This window comes from Carlito syrichta, unplaced genomic scaffold, assembly GCF_000164805.1.
Source record: "Carlito syrichta isolate Samal-C Ts95f unplaced genomic scaffold, Tarsius_syrichta-2.0.1 Scaffold260196, whole genome shotgun sequence".
NCBI lineage: Eukaryota > Metazoa > Chordata > Mammalia > Primates > Tarsiidae > Carlito > Carlito syrichta.
In genome coordinates, this window is record NW_007204292.1 from 252910 (window position 1) to 274275 (window position 21366).

At 50.9% G+C, this 21366-nt stretch overlaps 1 protein-coding gene and 1 pseudogene across 2 annotated transcripts in view; one reads left to right on the top strand and one right to left on the bottom strand.

Moving 5' to 3' along the window:
• FFAR4 (free fatty acid receptor 4) overlaps positions 1–11773 on the bottom strand; it is an 18413-nt gene extending 6640 nt beyond the window's left edge. Inside the window, exons 1-2 of the mRNA XM_021709609.1 lie at positions 11750–11773; positions 10034–10162 (exon numbers count right to left, since the gene is read on the bottom strand). Of these exons, the coding sequence (XP_021565284.1) occupies positions 10034–10162; positions 11750–11773 (153 nt within the window). The remainder of the gene's footprint in view (positions 1–10033; positions 10163–11749) is intronic.
• Positions 11774–12536: 763 nt separating this feature from the next.
• LOC110595097 lies at positions 12537–12929 on the top strand (annotated as a pseudogene). The gene has a single exon (XR_002481603.1). The product of XR_002481603.1 is annotated as a 40S ribosomal protein S24 pseudogene (transcript).
• Positions 12930–21366: the final 8437 nt, after the last annotated feature.

The following is a 21366-nucleotide window of genomic DNA, read 5'->3' on the forward strand; positions in this document are numbered from 1 at the left end:
GAGTGCAGTGGCTGCTCCCGGCCAACACAGCCTCGACCTGCTGGGCTCCGGCGATCCTTCCGCCTCAGCCTTCTGAGTAGCCGGAACTACAGGCATGCACTACTACGCCCTGCTAATTTTTGATTTATTGTAGAGACGAGGTCTCGGCCAAGTTGCCCTGGTGGGTCTCGACCCCGCGGGCTCAGGCAATCCTCTGGCCTCAGCCTCCCAAAGTGCTGGGCTGACAGGCTGAGCCACCGAGCCCGGCCCCTTCCCACTCGTCACTGTCTCTGTCCATGGGAACCCTTCTGCCCAGCCTGCGACTTCACGCTTAGACGCCAGGAGCCCTGAGAAGTCTTCCCGACTCACCACCCGCATGGCACGCTGCAGCGTCTGCTTCAGACACACGCGTGGCACTTGCCACATACGTCGTAGATGTCCAAAGTGGCCTTCTTACCTCTGACCCTCCCGTACCACGAGCTCCCTGGGGGCTGGGACCATACACAGAGCCTCCCGGTGTCCTCCCTGGCCCACGGCTCGAGAAGGGGCCTGTGAGCAACAGACAAAGCAGACGACTCCCAGGCCAAGTGCTTATGTGCCTGGGTCTTTTTTTGGGCGGGGAGGGTCAGAATCTCACATGGCACAATCACAACTCACCACAGCCTCAAACTCCCAGGCTCGAGTGACCTTCGCATCTCAGCCTCCCAAGTAGCTTGAACTACAGGCGCTCATTGCCATGCCTGGCTCATTTTTTAATTTTTTGATAGAGACAAGATCTCACTAGGTTGCCCAGGCTGGTCTTGAACTCCTGGGCTCAAGCAATCCTCCTGTCTCAGCCTCCCAAAGTCCTAGGATTACAGATGTGAGCCACCGTGCCTGGCTTTTAATCTTTTGATAGAGACGTGGTCTTACTATGTTGCCCAGGCTGGTCTTGAACTCTTGGGCTCAAGCAATCCTCCCGCCTCAGCCTCCCAAAGTGTTAGGATTACAGGCACGAGCCACCTTGCCTGGCCAAGTGCTTGTGTCTTGTTTTAGCACGGGCAGATGCTATATTTCCTGCTCTCCACGGTCCCCCACCTGCAGGGGTGAGGAGAAAGACGCAGTTTTATCACCAGATGTGGCTTCTCCCCTGGTCTCCAGGTAGATGTCAAGACGGGTCAGGGCTTACCGAGGGAGCTCTGGGAGACACCCTGCACAGGGCCATGGAAGACCAGGGTGATAAGAAACAGACACTGATCAAGCCTGGGGAGGGTTCCAGGCAGCAGGAGCAGGTGAGAGACAGGCCTGGTGGGGAAGGGGTGGGGATGGGAGGTGTGGTCATGTGTCCCATGGCTTCCAGTGACTTGTGCATTCAAATGTCTCTGGCATTGGGCAGAACGCTCGGTTAGATCAGTTAACTTTTTTTTTTTTTTTTGAGTTGGAGTCTCACTCTGTCGCCCAGACTGGAGTGCAGTGGCCACTCCCGGCCACCGCAGCCTCGACCTGCTGGGCTCCGGCGATCCTTCCGCCTCCGCCTTCCAAGCAGCTGGAACTACAGGCGCGCGCTACCACACCCGGCTCATTTTTGATTGATTGTAGAGATGAGGTCTCGCCAAGTTGCCCGGGCGGGTCTCAAACCCGCGGGCTCAGGCCATCCACTCACCTCAGCCTCCCAAGGCGCGGGATTTACAGGCTGAGCCACCGAGCCCGGCCAGATCAGTTATCTTTTGAAGATGAATTCTAATCCTCAAAGCCTCTGGGGTAGGTTTGGGCACCCCAGTTTGGCACAAAAATGGAAGCCCGAAGAGGGGGAGAGACTCGTTCGAGGCCTCACGGTCCACAGAGACGTGCTCGCCACATGGAGGGGACAGTGCTCTTCACCGAGGCCCGACATCTGCGGAGGGAGGACAGAGCCCTGGGAATGCGATCAAATCAGATGCCGGGGCCGCCTTGGGACAGTCTGATTGTGTGGGCCTGGGAGGGACCCAGGCACCGACATTGTCCCTAAACTCCCCAGGTGATTCCGTCTCCCTAGAGTGTGCGACCTGCTCATCTGAGACAACAGGCTTGGTCTGGAACTTTCCCCAGTCCTCGGAAGAGACCCCTCTTTGAGACCATGGCCTTCACATGAGCTTCTGAAGACCGTTCGAGAACCTTTTCCCACCCCACAGCCCCCTGCCACCCCGTGCCACCAGACCCAGGCTGACAGAGGGGCAGGTGAAAGACATTCCCGCCGACCCAGGCGGGGCCCCTGAGGGTCAAGTCGCCTTTGGGGGTGCTGGGCCCATCCACAGCCTCCTGGGGAGAATCCTCAACCAGGAGACTCCATCTTTCCAGAGGGCCTGGCTCTCTTTCCACGGCCGGCAGGTGGGCCCCCCGTGCTGGGACGGGAGGGCCAGGCGTGGAGGAAGGCCTTTGTGGTCTGTCTAACCTCTAACATCCAGCTGAGGCCGGGCTTGGTGACTCAGCCTGTCATCCCAGCACTTTGGGAGGCTGAGGCGAGTGGATCGCCTGAGCCCGCAGGTTCGAGACCCGCCCCCCGGGCAACTTGGCAAGACCTCATCTCTACAATAAATCAAAAATTAGCTGGGAGTGGTAGAGCGCGCCTGTAGTTCTGGCTACTTGGAAAGCTGAGGTGGAAGCATAGCCAGCACCCATCAGGTTGAGGCTGGGGTGGCCATGAGTGTGCCACTGCACGCCAGCCTGGGCAACAGAGTGAGACTCCAATTCAAATAAACAAACAGACAAAAAAGTTCAGCTGAAACAGATTTTCTCAGCTCTAAGACAGGCTGAGGGTTTTCCAGCTGCAAGCCCTAGATCGCTCATTCGTTCAACAAATATTTATTGAAGGTGGGGCCTGATGGCTCATGCCTGTAATCCCAGCACTTTGGGAGGCCGAGGTGGGAGGATTGCTTGAGCCCAGGAGCCCGAGACCGGCCTGGACGACCGAGGGAGAGCTTGTCTCTAAAAATAACAATAACATATATTTACCGAGCCCCTACTACGTGCTGAGCCATCTTACAGGTGTGGACGTGCAGCGTCCACCCTCCATTCTAGCGTCTACCAACAGCGGAGGAGGGACAGCAAACACGTGCTGTTACCAAGGGAACGGGCATCCCAGCTTGCCACGGCAACGGTTGCCGGGAGATGACGTCAACCCAGCCCCAAACGGTTCCCACTGACCACCTGGCCGAAGGCACCGAGGAGCCACGGGGAAGCTATTCCCTTGGGAAACTGCTGATTAGAAAAAGTCACTGAAGATGGGTGGCGGGCCTGAGTCACACGGAAAGAGGAAGCAGAGGGGTGGAAGGGTGGGTACCGCCCCTGAAGGGTGGCGGTCCGAGCGAGGGGATGGGAAGCTTGCTCTGAACCCCTGCCCGGGTCAGAACCAGCAAGGAGGGTGGGGATTGGAGGACAAGGTCCGGAACACCCGTCAGGAGGGGTGCTCTGTGGGGTCAGGGGGTTCTGCAGTTAGATTTAGCCGTGCTGCCTAGCTATTCCTGGGTGGGAGAGTCCCAAAGTATGTTAGCAGAATAAAGGCTCTGAGAAGTCCTGCAGCAAAGAGGCCCGTCGAGCCTTGATTACCCCCTCATTTTTCCAACTCCTCTGACCACGGCCCCCTTCCCAGTGTGGAGCACCCGAGGGAACCCTGGGGGACACCCCGCACAGAGGTATGGAAGACCAGGGTGTTGAGAAAGAGACACCAGTCAAGGCTGGGGAGGGGCCCCGGGTTCCAGGCAGTCGCAGCCGGTGAGAGAAGGACTGGCCAGGAAGGGGTGGGGAAGGGAGGGGGTGGGGTGCGGCCATGGGTCCTGTGGCTTCCAGCGACTCATGGGTTGTTTCTCCGTGGACACGGCTGATCACCGGTGCCCTAGTGATCCTACAGGGTTGGGATCCTGGAGACCAAGCTTGGGCAAGAAGCGAGTGGGCGTCTCGGAGTGGGGTCTGTCTTCAGAGCGGGAGGTGGGGGCCCACCGGGAAGCCCCCCCCAGGCACCCCACCCGGTGCGGCAGCCCACCGGCTCTCAAGGAGGCAGCCTGGCAAACACAGGGGGCCGGGTGAGGACAGACGTGGGTCCTTCTGGAAAATGGGCAACTGTGTATTGCTGGTGGTGTAGGAGTCTCTTGTTTTTCTTTTACCTGGAGTCCTCCTCTGCTGCCCTGGCCGGAGTGCAGTGGCCCGATCATGGCTCACGGCCGCCTCAAGCCCTTGGGCTCAGGCGATCCTTCTGCCTCAGCCTCCCCAGTTGCTGGGACCACAGGTGTGCACCACCACGCCTCGCTAAATTTTTAAAATTATTTTTTTGTAGAGACGGGGGTCTCACCATATTGCCCAGGCGGGTCTCAAACTCCTGGGCTCAAGCAGTCCTCCCATCTCGGCCTCCCAAAGTGCTGGGATTACAGGCACGTGCCACCGCACCCAGCTTCATGTTTCTAAAGTCTTATATTTGCATCAACCTTGAGATTTTGAAAACATGATCATGTCTGTGTTTTCATTGCCTTGTGTTAAACAATTCAGGAGGCATATTTGGCCCCGGCAGAAACCGAGGCCCATGTTAGAGTGACTTGCCGATGGTCACACAATAATAAAGACGGGACTGGAACCCCCATCTCTGACGGTGATTTGTCCAAAAGGAGAAGTCCCCATGAGTCTGTTCAGTGTGACCCAAGGCCCGTGCCTCGGTCAGCCAACAGGCGTTTACTGAGCACTTCAGTGAACTAGCCAGGCTCTGTTCCAGGCATGGGCACACAGCAGTGAACAAAACCAAGTCCCTGTCCTCACGGAGCCTGCACGGTAGTGAGAAAGATAATGCACTGTCATAAATGAAATTTGGCAGGCGTTGTGAGTGTCAGGAGAGAAATAAATCAGGTCAGAGACAAGACTGACAGCCAGTCTTCCTGGGGAAGAGCCTGGGAATAAAGACCTTAAAGGAAGTGGAAAAGTGGCCCTTGCAGAAAGCTGGGGAAGAGAAGAACTGGCAGGTGCAAAGGCCCTGGGGCAGGAGCGTGATGGCATGTGCCAAACAGCACGAAGTCAATGCGGACATGAGAGAGGGCAAGAAAGTGAGGCGAAGAGGCAGCTGGGTCACCTCGCCCAGGGCCTTAAGGCGAGGGCTTTGGGTTCAGGTGCACGTGTGAGGCCGTGGCAGGATGCAAATTGCATCTTTGACCCGTGATGCAGAGCAACTCACAACACCGGGTCATAACAGGTCACCTGTTGCATCCAGGAGCCGTCCTGGGGTCTGTGATGGGGAAAGCTGATGGCCGACTGTGGGCTTTTTCTTTTTTAAAAAATTTTAAGCCGGGCTCGGTGGCTCAGCCTGTAATCCCGCGCCTTTGGGAGGCTGAGGTGAGTGGATTGCCTGAGCCCGTGGGTTCGAGACCCACCTGGGCAGCGAGACCTCATCTCTACAATAAATCAAAAAATTAGCTGGGCATGGTAGCATGCGCCTGTAATTCCGGCTACTCGGAAGGCTAAGGCGGAAGGATCGCCGGAGCCCAGCAGGTCGAGGCTGTGGTGGCCGGGAGCGGCCGCTGCACTCCAGTCTGGGTGACAGAGTGAGACTCCAACTCAAAAAAAAAAAAAAAAAAAAGAAAGGCGTCAGACCAGAACCCCCCTGGCCCCTAAGGGATGCAGGAATGGGACCCCCCCAGGAGGGAGGTCCAATGCTGGCGCCCAGTCAGTCAGATGCTGGCTCATCCTGTCATCCCAGCACTTTGGGAAGCAGAGGCAAGAGGACTGCCTGAGCTCAGGGGTTCGAACCCAGCCTGGGCAACTTGGCCAGACCTCATCCCTACAATAAGTCAAAAAAATTAGCCGGGCATGGTGGCGTGCGCCTGTGGTTCCAGCTACTTGAAAGGCTCACTCAGGCAGAAGGATCACCTGAGCCCAGCAGGTCAAGGTTGCGGTGGCCATGAGTGTGCCATCGCACTTCAGCCTGGACAACAGTGAGACTCCGACTCAAAAAAAAAAGGGCTGGTGCCCCCTTCTGGCCAGCCTGCTCCAGCATCGGTTCCTTGTTTCAACCGGGCCTGCTGTTGATTCTAGAGAATCTCAGGGGCACTTTTCCCAGCATGCTCTGAGCAAAGGGTATAAATGGCCGCCTTGCCTAACTACTAACAAGTCACGAGCAACTTGCCTAACAAGTTCATGGCAGCTACGGGCATGCTGACACTCTACAGGGTCCGACCATTAGCTCCGCGAACTTGTCACCATGCGCTTACATTGGCAGCACTGGACAAACCACTCGGCAAGGCTTCATGACCCCGGTATATCCGTGTCTCACAGCTGTGTTCGTGTCGACGTGTGGCGGTGTCTTGCTCAGTGGCGCTTATTATCGTGGTTGCATGTTTTTGTGGGCCGTCACGAGAACGTCGGAGCTTTAATGACAGCAACGAACGCACGTGACATTTGTCAGTACACTCGGGTGGCCGTGAAATCAGGGACGTGCCAGTCCAAATGTGTGGGGGTAATGCCGTAAAGACTACGGCATTGTGCAAATGGATTGGATGTTTTTCTAAGAGAAGAGAACGCATCACTGGTGGGGAGAGGTCAGGATGGCCAGTGAAGAGTAGAACTGATGAGAACATTGCAAAAATTCATCACATGGTGCGTCGGCGTCATCAGCTAACAGTGAGAAACACAGCAGACCAAATAAACATCAAAACAGGAAAATCTTAACTGAAACAGGAACATCTTAACTGAAAATTTTGACATGAGAAAGGAGTGTGCAAAAAATGATCCCAAAGGAGCTCTTGCATGACGACACTGCACCAGCTCACACAGCACTGTCTGTGCAGGAGTTTTTAGCTAGTAAACAAACAACTGTATCGGAACGCCCTCGCGGCTCACTTGATCTGTCCCTCGATGACTTTTTTCTCTACCCGAAGATAAAGGAAATATTGAAAAGAAGGTATTTTGATGGCATTCAGGACATCAAGGGCAATACAATAGTGGTTCTGATGGCCATTCCAGAAAAAGAGTTCCAAAATTGCTTTGACAGTTCTACTAGGCACCGGCATCGGGGTGCAGCTTCCCAAGGGGAGTACTTCAAAGGTGACCAAAGTGACGTTCAGCAGTGAGGTGTACATCACTTTTTCTAGGATGACTTAGCAAACTTAATTGTCCGACTCTGTATGTCCCACCAATAGCATATCTTAGCAGTTCACAACAGCTGAACACTGTTGGAACCATGATCACCATTTTGCAGATGAACTGAGGTCAGAGAGGGTATAGAGCTCGCCCAAGGCCACACAGCAAGTAGGTGGTAGACTCAAGACTCAAAGCAACACGACCCTTTCAATTCTTTGTGTTTGTCTTCAAAGTCCCTGTGTTCTCCTCTCTCATACCCCTTATTTATCCCTTACTTGGGTGCAGCATTTAGCAGCTGGCAAAGTGTTTTCAAGGCCTCGGTATGTGCTGGACTCAGGGACTCATGCCTGTGGTCCCAGAAATTTGGGGGGCCGAGGTTGGAGTTTCGCTTGAGCCCAGAATTTTGAGGTCAGCCTGGGAGAACACAGCAAGACCTCATCTCTACAAAAATTCAAAAATTTAACCGGGTGTGGTGGTGCACGCCTGTAGTCCCAGCTACTTGACGGCTGAGGGGGTTCACCTGAGCCCAGGAGGTCGGGGCTGCAGTGGCTGTGAGCGTGCCACTGCACTCCAGCCTGGGTGCCAGAGTGAGACCCCAACTCAAAAAACAAAAAAAAATTAATTCTACATTTCTCTTGCTTTCTTCCTCTCGTCTGTCCTTCTAACTTAAAGATAAGAGCTAACACGTTCATGGCCTTAACCTAGGCCAGGGTCCCACTGCAAGCATTTTCCAGACCTTAACTGGCCCCAATCTGTCTCCTGCCCTTGAACAAGCCCCAGGCTGGGGGTCCCATTAGGGGTCACAGGTCATGCGGTGGACAAGAGTCTGGGAGTTGGGGCCATCTCCCGCAGGGCACAGGGTCAGCAGACCTGGGTCGAGCTGGTCTGGCTTTGGGCGTTGAGCGTCTAAGAAGGTCACAGATCCTCTATTGCAGAGGAAAGGCTATAAAAGTAGCCAGACCGTGAGCAGGACTGACAAGGCACCACTCAACATGCCTGTCCGCCAGATGAGCCAAACATAATGGGCTATAAAACCAAGACCCAGCAAACTGCAAACCTCCTAGGGTCTCAAAGGCTTTGTGTTTAATCTCCTAGAATGGGCCTGGGCTGGCACCTTCCATGCACATGGGCTGGCTTAAGAAGCAGGAAACAGACCAGGTACAGCGGCTCACACTTGTCATCCCAGCACAGTGGGAGGCCAAGTTGGGAGGGTCACTTGAGGCCAGGAGTTTGAGATCAGTCTGGGCAACATAGCAAGGCTCTGTCTCTACAAGATTTTTTGTTTGTTTGTTTGTTTTTAATTAGATGGGCGTAGTGACAGCACCTTTAGTCCCAGCTACTCAGGAGGCTGAGGCGAGAGGATTGCCCTAGTGAGTTAAGATTACATCACTGCGCCCTAGCCTGGTTGACAGAGAAAGACCCTGTCTCTTAAAAAAAAAATGTAAGAAGTAGGAAACAAAGGCTGGCCCGTCTTTTTTTTTTTTTTTTTTTTTATGTACCTGTATATACTTGCTTCGAAGGTAGAGGTCACTTCCTGTTTCAGAGCACATTTGAAATAAATGTTCTCGGCCAGGCACGGTGGCTCACGCCTATAATCCCAGCAATTTGGGAGGCCAAGGTGAGAGGATTGCCTAAGTCTGTGGGTTCAAAACCAGCCTGGGCAACTTGGAAAGACTGCATCCCTACAATAAATTAAAAAACTAGCTTGTGCCCGTAGTTCCAGCTACTTGGAAGGCTGAAGTGGAAGGATCACCTGAGCCCGGCAGGTTGAAGCTGTGCTGGCCGGGAGCATACCACTGCCCTCCAGCCTGGGTGATGGAGTGAGACTCCTACTCAAAAAAAAAAAAAAAAAGAAAGGAAAAGAAATAAATGTTCCCCAGGGGTGGGTGGTATCATCTGGGGAGTCACAGGAAGGGCTTCTGGTGACATTCTGTTTCCCGATCTGGGCACTGCTTTTGTGAGCGTGTTCAGTCTGTGACTGTACACATATGCTGGGTGTGTTTTCTGTATGTATATGATACTTCAATAAAAAGTTTTAAAAGTGTACATTTCCATCATCACAGTGTTTGTGGTGGGGGAACGAGGGACACAGCCCAAAAGCCTATAAAATAAATGATGTCATCTGCAGCCACTAGAAATAACGAGCCAGAAAGACAGGGATGATGTGGAAAGATGTTAAGACGCCACGTTAAGTGAGAGAAGGAAGTGACAGAACAGACAGTATTAGACCTGAAAAGAACATTGGGTTGAACAAGTCAAACTGGCTTTTGTTTTGACTTGGAGTCTCACTCTGTCGCCCAGGCTGGAGTGCAGTGGCACATTCACAGCCACCATAGCCTCGACCTGCTGGGCTGAAGCGATCCTTCTACCTCAGCCTTCCAAGTTGCTGGAATGACAGGTGTGTGCCACCACGTCTGGCTAATTTATTTATTTATTTATTGTAGAGATGCAGTCTCGCCAAGTTACTCAGGCTGGTTTCGAACCCCTAGCCTCAGGCAATCCTCTCACCTCTGCCTCCCAAAGTGCTAGGATTACAGGTGTGAGCCACTGCACCTGGCCAAACAGCCTTTTGACCATTTTCACCTGCAATTTCTTATGGTTCATCAAATATACACACAGTATGCATGATATATAAGTAAATATATAAGAAAAATAATGTGAAAAAAATACACCCTGAGTCGTTAAGAATGGGGGTATTTTCTGTATTAACACTTCTGTGTCTGTTTTCATTTAAATTTTTTTATAATGAACTTGTATTACTTTAGTAATGAGTAAAAACAATAAAAATAAAAATAAGAGTCACAAAGTCATAACTTTAAAAAAAAACTCTCATTCCTCAGTATCGCAGAGGGTAGACCTGGGAAGTGAATCCAGATTGTGCTGATGTGAACTCTTAGGTATCTCCCAACCCCCAATTCTAAAATTCCACTGGTGATACCCCAATCTAGGGGGCGATCAACTGCAGCATTGGAAGCAAACATACCTGTAAAATTTTGGAGTAACTGATCACAATGACCAGTCCTGGCACCAAGAAGTTCAAAGTCACGAAAGATACATCCCATGAGATTTCTCCAGCAATGGTGGGCCAAACCAGGGTGCAGATCAGAATTTCCTAGTCACAAAAAGACAAAAAAACATTATTGAAGTGCTGGCCTCTTATTGACCTTTAGCTCCGTCCTAGTTGAGGGTCACTTGGCACTGTTACACTATTATACTATTGTGTGACACTGTTACAGAATTGTATGACACCATTACACTGTTACATTATGGCGGTACACTGTTGTCTTACACTGTTACATGGTTGCATGACACTACTACAGTGTCATGCTACACTGTCACACTGTGGCATTGTATTGTCACACTGTTGTGTCACTGTTGTACTGCTATACTGTTGCATCATACTGTATAACTGTTACATTATTGTTACATTATTACATTGCTATGTTCCACTGTTGCACTGTTGCATCACACTGCTAAACTGTTATGTTGTTGTTACATTATTTCATTGCTACTTCCACTGTTGCATCGCGCTGTCAAACTGTTTCATTGTTGTTTCATTATTCCATTGCTATGTTCCACTGTTGCATTACACTGTTCTATGTCTGGCTTGAGAGGGAATCCCAGAATCCCTCCCACTGCCCAATCCAACCCCACTTCCAAACCACTTGCCTTCGACCCTCATAATAACCACAATTATTCTCCCCATTCTCCAGGGAAGGTAACTGAGTCTCGGAATCCCAGGCTGACAAGAGCTAGAGTCCGTTCCAGGCCTGGTCTTTCTACTTCCCCGGGCTGAAACACAAAGAGCTTTGAGCCTTCTCTTCCACGCCTGCCATTTTGCAGAGGAGAAAACCGTCCCTTGAAAAGCTTCGGAGATCGGAAAGGACGTACGACACACACACGGGTGGAACCAGGAAGGCAGTGATCGTGCAGTCACACTCGCAAGCTGAAGGCAACAGGGTCTGGGCCAAGGTGTTACGTATTCGTGTGGGTGCTCAGGTGTCCAACGTGTGCCAAGCTACCAAATACCTGCCCACCTGGAGTGGCGTCCCAAGGCAAAGGTTGGCCCCCACTCTCAGTAAGCTGAAGATGCAAAGCCCTGGAGTATGTCACAAGGCACGATCTTGCTGCTATCACAATGTTGTGCTGATTCAAATGTTTGGCGACAACGACAAAATCCACAACATGTGGGGACCTGGCTGAATCGTTACTAATAGTTGTGGCCACAGTCTCATCCGATGAATAAGTCCGTGAAAACAGACTTTTGTCTCTGCGTGTATATATACAACTTTCTGCATACAAACTTCCTGTGCCTGCTTGACTATAGAAACAAAACTACTAAGAAAACACGGTGGGACCAGCCTGGGCAACTTGTCAAGACCTTGTCTCTACAATAAATCAAAAAATAGGCCAGGCATGGTGGCATACGCCTGTGGTTCCAGCTACTTGGAAGGGTGAGGCTGAAAGATTGCTGGAGGCCAGCAAGGTTGCAGTGGCCGGGAGCATGCCACTGCACTCTAGTCTGGGTGACAGAGTGAGACTCCAACTCAAAAAAAGAAAAAAAAGAAAAGAAAAGAAAACAAGGCGCCCTAACCCTTCCAGACATATGGGACAGATTTTTAAGAGCACATGCTATGTAGAAAGACCACACTATTGATTTCTCATGGACAAGGCATCTTAACCAAGGTCCAAAAGTCACAGTATCTTCCATGGCACCATTCATTCGACCAATGTTTCTTAAATGCTATACTAGGCAAAAGCAAAAAACAAAAATTAACATTTCTCACCATGTATCATAATCGTGCTGTCAACCCAAAGCAGTTGCTTATTTTCTTATGCAGTATTTACAGAAAATAGCATCTAATATTCATTGAGTGTTTACTGTGTGCCAGGAAGCCCTTTACATACATTACCTCATTTAATGCCCACAACAACCTTATTGAAGTGCATATTATTATTATCCCATTTCACAGAGTAGAAAACTAAGGCTTAGAAACTTCCTCCTGGCCAGGCACGGTGGCTCAGCCGGCAATCCCAGTGCTTTGGGAGGCCGAGGCGAGGGGATTACCTGAGCCCAGCAGTTCGAGACCAGCCTGGGCAACATGGTGAGACCTCATCTCTACAATAAATCACAAAAAACTAGCCAGGCAAAAATGGTGTGTGCCTGTAGTTCCAGCTAATTGGAAGGCTGAGGCAGAAGGATCGCCTAAGCCCAGCAGGCGGAGGCTGCGGTGGCCATGAACACGCCACTGCACTCCAGCCTGGGTGACAAGAGTGAGACTCCGACTCAAAAACAAACCAAAAACCCCAAACAAGCCAAAAAGAAACTTCCTCCTAAAATGTCTAAAACACTAAAGGCGCCATTGTTTTTAATCATACGATATTTTCTCCAAAGAGCTATTTGGTTAGAAGAGATATCCAAGGACCTACGAAGAAAAGACTTTCGTCTCTTTTCCCCCCTGACTGCCTGAGGATGGACAGCCATCATGAATGACACAGTAACTATTCAGACCAGGAAATTCATGACCAACAGTCTGCTTCCACAGAAAAGAATGGTCATCGATGTCCTTCACCCCGGGAAGGCAACAGTACCTAAGACAGAAATTCGGGAAAAACTAGCCAAAATGTACAAGACAACACCAGATGTCATCTTTGTATTTGGATTCAGAACTCATTTTGGTGGTGGCAAGACAACTGGCTTTGGCACGGTTTATGATTCTTTGGATTATCCAAAGAAAAATGAACACAAACATGGATTTGCCAAACATGGCCTGTACGAGAAGAAAAAGACCTCAAGGAAGCAGCAAGAGGAACACAAGAACAGAATGAAGAAAGTCAGGGGGACTGCAAAAGCCAGTGTTGGTGCTGGCAAAAAGTGAGCTGGAGATTGGATCATAGGTAAAGAACTAAAGATGATGCAGTGACGGTATCTGTGGCCATTGTTTGGATTTTTCACGACCGGCTTAATAAATTAAAAACTTAAAAAAGAAAAGACTTTCAAAGCAAGAAAAGCAGGAAAGAATGCTTCAATTATATTTGTACCTTGAAAGGGGGATCACGTCACTTCCTTTTTCTGCTCTGTTCGATGCCTCACAAACTGGGCATTTAAAAAACGTGTCCCTCCAGCATCCACACATGGTGGGAAAAGGTTAATTATTAAGTCTTTCTAGCAGGGTGCAATGGCTTACACCTGTAATCCCAGCACTTCAGAAGGCCGAGGTGTGGGGATCGCTTGAGGCCAGGAGTTTGAAATCTGCCTGGGCAACATAGAGAGACCTTGTCCCTACAAATAATAAAAAATGAGTCAGGTGTAGTGGTATCTGCTGTGGTCCCAGCTACTTGGAAGGCTGAGGCAGGAGGATTGCCTGAGCCAGGAGTTCAAGGCTACGGTGAGCTTCGATTGTGTCACTGTACTTCAGCCTGGGTGACAAAGCATGTCTCGAAAAAAAAAGAATTAGGAGGATACACTCCAGAAAATGAACAGCAGGTCTGTTTGTCTGTCTGTTTGTTTGTTTCAGTCAGGGTCTTACCCTCTCGCCCATGCTGGAGTGCAGTGGCACAATCACGTTTCACCACAGCCTTGACATCCTGGGCTCAGACGATCATTCTGCCTCAGCCTCCTGAGTAGCTGGGACAACAGGCGTTCACCAGCACGCCTGGCTAATTTTTTTTTTTTTTTGTAGAGACGAAGTCTTGCTATGTTGCATAAGCTGGTCTCAAACTCCTGGGTTCAAGCAATCCTCCCTCCTTCACCTCTCAAAATGCTGATATTATAGGTGTGAGCCACCATGCCTGGCCTTCTAATTTATTTTTATTCTTTTGCCTTTTCTGAATGTTATAATTTCCCATGATACACCTGTATTGCTTTTATGAGAAAAACAATTTTTTTTTTTTTTTGAGTTGGAGTCTCACTCCGTCACCCAGACTGGAGTGCAGTGTCCGCTCCCGGCCACCGCAGCCTCGACCCGCTGGGCTCCGGCGGTCCTTCCACCTCAGCCTTCCAAGTAGCCGGAATTACAGGCATGCGCTACCATGCCCAGCTGATTTTTTGATTTATTGTAGAGATGAGGTCTCGCTGCCCAGGCGTGGCTCAGACAATCCACTCACCTCAGCCTCCCAAAGGTGCAGGATTCCAGGCTGAGCCACCGAGCCTGGCTGAAAAAAATTATTTTTAAGAGAGGTGATCAATTGACCTTCCATATGACCCCACAATCCCCCCACTAAGAATATACCCCGAGGAACTCCAATCATTCTACAAAAAAGATACCTGCGCATGCATGTTTATTGCAGTACTGTGGAACCAACCACACTGCCCATTGAAGCTGGACTGGATTTTTAAAATGTGGTACATATACATGATGGAATATTATGCAGCCATAAAGAAGGACAAAATCATGGACTCACAGCAACTTGGATGGATTTAGAGTCTATCATGCTCAGTGATCTATCACAGAAGCAAAGAGCTGAGTACCACATGTTCTCACTCATAAACGGATCCTGAACATTTACCGTAATACTATAAGAAAGGGATTGGCAGTAGCTGGAAACTTCTGGCGTGTGTCGGGGGTACACATAATATCAGTAAGAGTACCTTATCGCAAATCAGGTGAAGTGGGGACCAAAGAGAGGCCCAGACTTTACCATTTGTATACCTAATCCTGAATTGTTACCTCTCACTTCAGCCTCCCAAAGTGCTGGGATTCCAGGTATGAGCCACCATGCCTGGCTGCTTACATTTTGAAAGTGTCCTCTAATATAAGCAAAGGTGTACACTGCGTCTGTCTACTCAGACAACCCATGCTCGGTAGAGCCCAGAGAACATGACCACCCTGGTAGTGTATCAGGGTAGGGTGGGGCGGTAGGACCAGGGACCCTAAGGAAGTATGTGCCCATGGGCGATGTCACCCAAAGGAACCAGATAGAGCAGGTTAGATCCTGGTCCATCCTTGGTCTGTTCTGTGACTTTAGGCATTTCCTCCTTCAGAAAGTAAACAAAGAAGGCTGGGCTCACACCTGTAATCCCAGAACTTTGGGAAGCCGATGCAGGGATCATCTGAGCCCAGGAGTTTGAGAACAGCCTGGGCAACATAGCAAGACCCCGTCTCTACAAAAATTAGCATGTTCCTATAGTCCCAGCTACACAGGAGGCTGAGGCAGAAGGATTATCCAAGCCCAGGAGGATGAGGCTGTGATGAGCCATGAGTGTGCCATTGCACTCTAGCCTGGATGACAGAGTGAGATTCCAACACAAAAAAATAAATAAAATAAACAAAGAAGCATCTAGCTGTGGCTGTGGTAGCTGTAATCCCAGCACTTTGGGTGTGGAGGTGAGTGGACTGTCGGAGCTCAGGGGTTGAAGACCAGCCTGGACAACTTGGCAAGACCTTATCTTTATAATAAATCAAAAAATTACCCAGGCATGGTGGCACGTACCTGTGTTTCCGCTTATGTAGAAGACTAAGGTAGAAGGATTGCCTGAGCCCAGCAGGTCAAGGCTACAGTAGCCATGAGGGTGCCATTGCACTTCAGCCTGGGCAACAGAGTAAGACTCCAACTCAAAAAAAAAAAAGGAAGGAAGGAAGGAAGGAAAAAAGGGAAAAGAAAAGAAACATCTACCGATACCATTCACAACAGTAAAAGACATGGAAACAACCTAAGTGGCCATCAACAGTGGGTTGGATAAAGAAAATGTGGCATATATACACCACAAAATACTGCACAACCATAAAAAAGAACAAAATTCTGTCCTTTACAGCAACACGGGTGCAGCTGGAGGCCACTCATCTAAGTGAACTAACGCAGACACAGAAAACTAAATACCGCATGTTCTCACTAAGAGGTGAGAGCTAGACTGGGTGTGGTGGCTCACTCCTATAATCCCAGCACTTTGGGAGGTGGAGGCAAGAGGATTGCCTGAGTCTAGTGGTTCGAGACCAGCCTGGGCACCTTGGCAACACCTCACCTCTACAATCAATCAATCAATCAATAGATAAATAAATAAAATTAACCTCACCTCTACAATAAATAAATAAATAAATAAATAAAATTAACCGGGCATGGTGGCGTGTGCCTATAGTTCCAGCTACACAGAAGGCTAAGGCAGAAGGATCACCTGAGCCCAGCAGGTCGAGGTTGTGGTGTCTGGGAACGTGCCACTAACTTCAGCCTGGGCAACAGAGTGAGACCCCCGACTCCGCAAAAGAAAAAAAAAGTGGGAGCTGAATACTGGTACACAGAGACATAAAAATGGAAACAACAGGCACTGGGGACCTCGACAGAGGAGAGAAAGGGGGGGAAATAAGGGTTGAAACATGACCTACGGGGCACCATGATCACTATTTGGATGACAAGCTCAATACAAGCCCAAGCCTCCCCATCACGAAATATACCCATGAAACAACCCTGTACTTGTGCTCTTGAATCGAACATATAATTAAATGATAAAACACCTAGTCACATGGGTCACTGTGAGGACCAGATTAGGCCAGGATCTGGGGCCATCCGTGTGCCCCATAAACGCACCTCCTTGAAAAGAAAGAGCCGGGCTCGGTGGCTCAGCCTGTAATCCCGCGCCTTTGGGAGGCTGAGGTGAGTGGATTGCCTGAGCCCGCGGGTTCGACACCCTCCTGGGCAACTTGGCGAGACCTCATCTCCACAATAAATCAAAAATTAGCCGGGCGTGGTAGCACGCACCTGTAGTTCCAGCTGCTCGGAAGGCTGAGGGAGAAGGATTGCCAGAGCCCAGCAAGTCGACACCGCGGTGGCCGGGAGTGGCCACTGCACTCCAGTCTGGTCGACAGAGTGAGACTCCAACTCAAAAAAAAAGAAAAGAAGGAGATGCGTTTCCATGGCTCGTGGCAGGGATAGGAGGGGAGTGGTCAGCGCCTGGCCGATGTTTATGGGGTGCAGGGCAGCACACCGGCGGGGGTGGACCGCCCTCCCCACCCACCAAAGCGTGTCACCCCCGGCCAGGGCCACGGCACACACAGGCTGGAATCCCATCGGAAGAGGGTGAGCCAACCTGGCTGTGATGACAATGTTGCTAGGACATGTCCACCCCCTTCAAATGACAGTCTGTTATTTCACAGCAGTCACAAGAAGTATAGTGCTGGAAGAATGTTTGAAATGTTTATACCCACAGATAAGGAAACTAACAATAGCTGGCAATTCTTAGGCGCCTAATGTATGTGTGTCGGGTGTTGGCCCAGTTACTGAACACACGATGATCTTGCAAGGCGGATACTGTAATTGTGCCCATGTTGCAGAAGAGGAAAGTGAGGGGTTGGGAGGCAGCTCCTAACGCAGAGATGAGATCACAGCAGAATGTCCGACTCCCAGCCCACACCCCAAATACCAAACCCTCCAGCATTTCTAGCATGTCTGTCACTTCATTTCCCTTTAGTGAAGTTTCAGAGTCCGATCCCCATGGAACGCCAGGTGCCCACAGCCGAAATGGACAAAGAAGACGAGTTCCAGTTTTAGGTGGGCACCCGGGTCAACAAAAACTCTGAGGGACTCTGCTTTCCTGGCATGGAGCCAGTGAGTGCTTGCGATTAGTTGGCTTTCTCCTTCCCAAACCTCCACAGTGAGTCTCCAAGGGTGGGACGAGGGGCAGGCAGAATCTACAAGCAGAACGCCGGGATCAAAAACATTGAGAAAACAGGGCTTTGCTGATTGTAAACGTGAGACTCAACCCATCTAGACCAGACCCTTCCATGTTGCTTTTTAAGTGACTGCACTCAGCCGGGCTCGGTGGCTCAGCCTGTAATCCCGCGCCTTTGGGAGACTGAGGTGAGTGGATTGCCTGAGCCCGCGGGTTCGAGACCCGCCTGGGCAGCGAGACCTCATCTCTACAATAAATCAAAAAATCAGCCAGGCGTGGTAGTGCGAGCCTATAATTTCGGCTACTCGGAAGGCTGAGGCGGAAGGATCACTGGAGGCCAGCAGGTCGAGGCTGCGGTGGCCGGGAGCAGCCACTGCACTCCAGTCTGGGCGACAGAGTGAGACTCTGACTCAAAAAATAATAAATAAATAAATAACTACACTCCTTTTCTTTTTTTTTTTTGAGTTGGAGTCTCACTCTATCATCCAGACTGGAGTTCAGTGGCATGCTCCTGGCCACTGCAGCCTCGACCTCCTGGGCTCAGGTGATCCTTCCACCTCAGCCTTCCAAGTAGCTGGAACTACAGGTATGCACCACCACACCCAGTTAATTTTTTGATGTATTGTAGGGATGAAGTCTCACCAAGTTGCCCAGGCTAGTCTCGAACCTGTGGGCTCAGGCAATCCTCTCACCTCGGCCTCCCAAAGTGCTGGGATTATAGGCATGAGCCACGGGCGCCCGGCCCTTTTTGTCTTTTGGTGCTGCTCATTCTTTTCAACGTATTTCTTCAACTGCTGGGCCTATCAAAGGAAAGGCTTCCTGCATGCTCAGTCAACAACAGCCTTTGAGGAGCTGGGGGATTTCCTGGAAGGGGGGGGGGGAGGAGACAGGGAAGATGCACAGGCAGAGGCGACAGTCCCTTATGTCCATGACGGTCTCCCGGCCCACCTCCACTGTGTCAGCAGCTGTAGTCACAGCTCCTGTAGTCACTGATTCGCTGCCCCCGTGCACATGCAGGCCCCTTCTTTCCTGGTGGCTTTGCCCAAAGACCTCTTTCAAGGCTCCTAAACCCAGGGAGCTGCTACTTCTATAAAACAAGAGGGGTCCAGCCTGGGCAATATAGTGAGACCTCGTCTCTACAAAAAATAAAAGAAAACTAGCTGGATACAGTGGCTCACGCCTGTAATCTTTTTATTACTTTTTGAGAGGCCAAGGCAAGAGGACCGTTTAAGCCCAGGAGTTCGAGACCAGCCTGGGCAACATAGCAAGACCTCGTCTCTACAGAAACTAAATAAATTAGCTGGGTGAGGTGGTGCGCACCTGTAGTCCCAGCTACTCGGGAGGCTGAGGCGGAAGGATCACCTGAGCCCAGGAGGTTACGTGTGATCATGCCACTGTACTCCAGCTTAGGTGACAGAGTGAGACCCCGACTCAGAAACAAAGCAAAGAAACAAGAGGGGTCTGTGTGTCCAGCCACCACCACGCACACCTCCAGAAAGCACCTTGCAGCACAATACAACTCTGGCCATTCAGGAGCACCGAGGAGGGCCCCAGCCACACTCAGATGGCCTGCCAGGGACTCAGCCCAGAGCGGCCAAGGTCCCACCTACGCCAAGGCCTTCTCACCCAAACAGCCACCTGGGTCCCTGCCAGCACTCCGTTTTAGCCTGGACTTCAGCTGGGAGGAGACGAGAGTCGTATTTCTTAGTGTTATTTGCCCATTAAGTTAAGATTGTGCCTGGAGCCAGTGCAAAAGGGAGAGGCACAGAATACACATCTGGAAACACGATACCTTCGAAACACGTTCTGTTTAGTCTTTAATTCCCTGAACTTCCTTTTATTTTCCCCATGGGAAAAAAATGGAGAAAAATCCCTCAAGTTCTGTGAGAATTACAGAAATACTGTAACTCGGTGAGAGAATAGCTTTTTTTATTTTTTGAGTTGGGGTCTCACCCTGTCACCCAGGCTAGAGTGCAGTGGTATGATCACAGCTTGCCGCAGCTTCGACCTCCTGGGTTCAAGTGATCCTTATGCCTCAGCTTCTTGAGTAGCTGGGACTACAGGCACACGCCACCACACTCAGTTAATTTTTCTTTTTTCTTTCTTTCTTTTTTTTTTTTTTTTTGTGAGATGAGGTCTCTCTTTGATGGCCAAGCTGGTCTCGAACTCCTAGGCTCAAGCAATTCTCCTGCCTCTGCCTCCTAAAATGCTGGGATTACAGGTGTGAGCCACCATGCCCAGCCTAGAATAACTTTTAAAAATCAAAGAAACTGAGGGCAGAAATCCAGCCCCCAGCTGATCCGAGGGGTCGGGGCGAGAACTGGGCTTCTGCTGTGTGGCCCATGCTGACTCCCAGGGGTACCTGGAGAGAGGATGGGCCGGCCACCAGCTGGAGTCCATGCACCGCCTCATCGGTCCTGGCTTTCTGGGCCTACTCGAGGGGACATGGCCACAGGTTACATGTCCTTCCATCAAGTGCCACCGGCCTGACTCTTGCCTGTTCCCCATTCAAGAGCATTAATAAACACCCGGCAATGTATTCACACAAGTTAGAAAAACTATTAGGAAGACACAGCTGGGTTTTGTTTAATTATTTAAAAATCCAGTACTGTGGGCACAGGATACGACTCCATCCAGCCCACCCCATAGTAAAGGGCCTGGGCCACAGGTTGGCCTGGGGAACCCCCAGTGATGTTCACCTCTGTTCACCCTTGTGTCCACTCCCAGTGATGTCCACCACCTGTGTCCACCCATGCGTCCACCCCCAGTTATATCCACCTGTGCCCACCCGTGTCCACCTCCAGTGATATCCACCTGTGTCCACCCCCAGTGATGTCCACCACCTGTGCCCACCCCTGTGTCCACCCCCAGTGATGCCCACCTGTGTCCACCCCAGTGATGTCCTCCTGTGTCCACCCCCAGTGATGTCCACCTGTGTCCACCACCTGTGTCCACCCGTGTCCACCCCCAGTGGTGTCCACCTGTGTCCACCCCTGTGTCCACCACCAGTGATGTCCGCCTGTGTCCACCCCCAGTGATGTCCACCTGTGTCCGCCCCTGTGTCCATCCCCAGTGATGTCCACCACCTGTGTCCATCCCCAGTGATGTCCACCTGTGTCCACCCCTGTGTCCTTCCCCAGTGATGTCCACCACCTGTGTCCACCCGTGTCCACCCCCAGTGGTGTCCACCTGTGTCCACCCCAGTGATGTCCACCTGTGCCCACCCCTGTGTCCACCCCCAGTGATGTCCCCTGTGCCCACCCCTGTGTCCACCCCCAGTGGTGTCCACCTGTGCTCAGCCTCTGAAGCGTCACCCTGTGGACTGCTCATCTGCACGGCGGTCGCCTCCCCCCGGTGGTGGCACCAGCCTCGTCCCCCACCTCCCTCTCCCGAGCCGCGAGAGCGCCCTCTCTGCCCTTTGGGACTGGCTTGCCGGGCGGTGGGGACTCTACCGTCTTTGGAAGTAAATAAAAACCCCATGGATTAATCTATTGGTAATGGTTTATTTCATTCAAGACCCTAAAATTACTTTATGAAAAATAGAAATTCTTTCCAACACGGATGTCCATGTCTAAACAATTTTATCTTCTAAGGTTGGCCTGGTAATACCCTTCAATTTCTTAGACAGCCTTAATAATATGAGTTCAACCCAAGCACCATAAGTAATAATTAATACACTATAACAGACAGTGTTGTAAACAATACCTTGGTCG